Source organism: Triticum urartu, chromosome 1 (genome assembly GCF_003073215.2).
Source record: "Triticum urartu cultivar G1812 chromosome 1, Tu2.1, whole genome shotgun sequence".
In the NCBI taxonomy this organism is placed as follows: Eukaryota; Viridiplantae; Streptophyta; class Magnoliopsida; order Poales; family Poaceae; genus Triticum; species Triticum urartu.
The window spans coordinates 401,046,108-401,047,808 of NC_053022.1; the positions used below are offsets into that span (position 1 = coordinate 401,046,108).

The 1,701-nt window shown below is 54.3% G+C and overlaps 1 protein-coding gene across 1 annotated transcript; it reads right to left on the reverse strand.

Moving 5' to 3' along the window:
• Nucleotides 1–399: 399 nt before the first annotated feature.
• On the reverse strand, nt 400–1,486 carry LOC125534598 (ethylene-responsive transcription factor RAP2-3-like). The gene is made up of 2 exons (XM_048697781.1): nt 1,241–1,486; nt 400–1,110 (listed from the first exon to the last, which is right to left on the reverse strand). Exons 1-2 carry the CDS (start codon nt 1,332–1,334, stop codon nt 662–664), a joined length of 543 nt encoding a protein of 180 aa, XP_048553738.1. The 5' UTR covers nt 1,335–1,486; the 3' UTR covers nt 400–661.
• Between the last annotated feature and the right edge of the window lie 215 nt (nt 1,487–1,701).

The window sequence follows — 1,701 nt, forward strand, 5'->3', positions numbered from 1 at the left end:
TAATTGGCACGATTCTCAATACGTCAGTTTTGAGGGACAATAGAGAGGACAAAAATGGGCTAGAAAAATACACCTGAATTTGGCACACTTTGATTTGATGTTTGATTCAAACAAATGTAAATCCTAGTGCCTAGTGGGACAGATGGAATGTACGTACATCAATAATTCGAGAAAAAGAAAGAATGTACATACATTCCTTGCGAAACAAACATAGCTACATTTTCTTATTTATTTTTGAGAGGGGGTGTAGTGAAGCAGACCCGTTGTTTTAGTGGTCTATTGGTCTGCTGGTCGACGCACAAAAAGAGAAGGAAAATATAGACAATTTGTTCTAAACTTATGCATTCTAAAGATTGCCGTAGATGTGCGTGAAAAAAAGGTGAAAACACGGACATGAACTTTTTCGTACGTGCCCTACGAATTAGAGCGTGAAAAGTTTTATTTTTATAGCAGGAAAGTTGGTGCAAGTTCTCGGAACCACATTTTTTCTGATCGTCATGCTCGAATTACATAGCATCCCACTACAAAGGACCTGGATATGCTGGCAAAAGCCCAGGAAAGCCAATCGATACTTTAGCTAATCAAAAGACTTCGACCAATCTGCTTATTTATTTATCGGTAAATGTACCCCATGGACGCCGCACGTGGCGACGGCACACGCCTAATCCAAGATGAGATCGACGGCCCCCCAGGCCTCCACGTCGTCGTCCTCCAGCCCCAGGAACGCCTCCAGCCCGGACATGCGCTCCCGCAGGCTCTCCGTGCCGCCGGCAGCTGTGACCGGAAGGGGAGACGAAGATGCCGAACTCTCCTCGGCAGCGACCCACCGACGCTTCTTGGGCGCCCCCGGCCCCTCCACGGCCGCGGCCGCCTGTGGCGCGCCCACCGCGGGCGGGAAGTTGAGCTTGGCCTTCGGCCCGCGGATATCGCGCGCCGCGACGTCGTAGGCGCGCGCGGCCTCCTCCGCGGTGGCGTAGGTGCCCAGCCAGACGCGCGCGCCCTTCGTGGGGTCCCGGATCTCCGCAGCCCAGCGGCCCCATGGCCGGCGCCTGATCCCACGGTACGCCGTCTTCCGCCCCGGCGCCAGCGGTTTCTCCTTCACCTCCCCACCTTACAAAGAGAAACACAAACGAAAAGTACAGAACAGATTAGCATGCAAGCTCACTGTCAATCAGAGATATGGAAAACGCTAGCTACATTACAAAATGTTTTGTCTATCATGTCCGCTAGTAGTATCTACCGGCGAGGATGGAGCCGGGGACGTCGGCGGAGGAGCCATCCGGGCGGCGGGCCCCGGCCGGGACGAAGTCGGCGATAACAGCTCCGCCGCACATTTCCTAGCTAACCACGTTCTCCTCTTACTCAGAGTCTTTGGAATTGGCAGCTACCTCGGCACAGAGGAATTAAGCAGATGACAGACGTTCTCTTCTTCCTTTGGTTTTATGTGGCCTGCGCCTCAACTGCAACCCCCCACCCTTGCTCTATATAGCCAGCAGAGTCCAAGAAACCGATGGAGCACAGTGGCAGAGGTACGCTAGCGTGGCTAGCCGACGACTGTATGCAGCCCGGCTGGCATGTGATGCCGCGACGCTTTAATCGATGACGCCATGGAAAGCGGCCGAGAAAGGCCGGTGGGTGCGTGCGCCGCGGACGCGTCGGCGACAAGTGTCGCAGCAGGTGGCAAGACGTGGAGGCCAGGCA

Excerpts from the sequence above, each read along its gene's own strand:
- LOC125534598 (XM_048697781.1), bottom strand. The coding sequence starts at position 1,334 with ATGTGCGGCGGAGCTGTTATCGCCGACTTCGTCCCGGCCGGGGCCCGC. Across the intron at positions 1,111-1,240 it reads CCCCGGCTCCATCCTCGCCG|GTGGGGAGGTGAAGGAGAAA; the intron begins GTAGATACTACT and ends TCTCTTTGTAAG.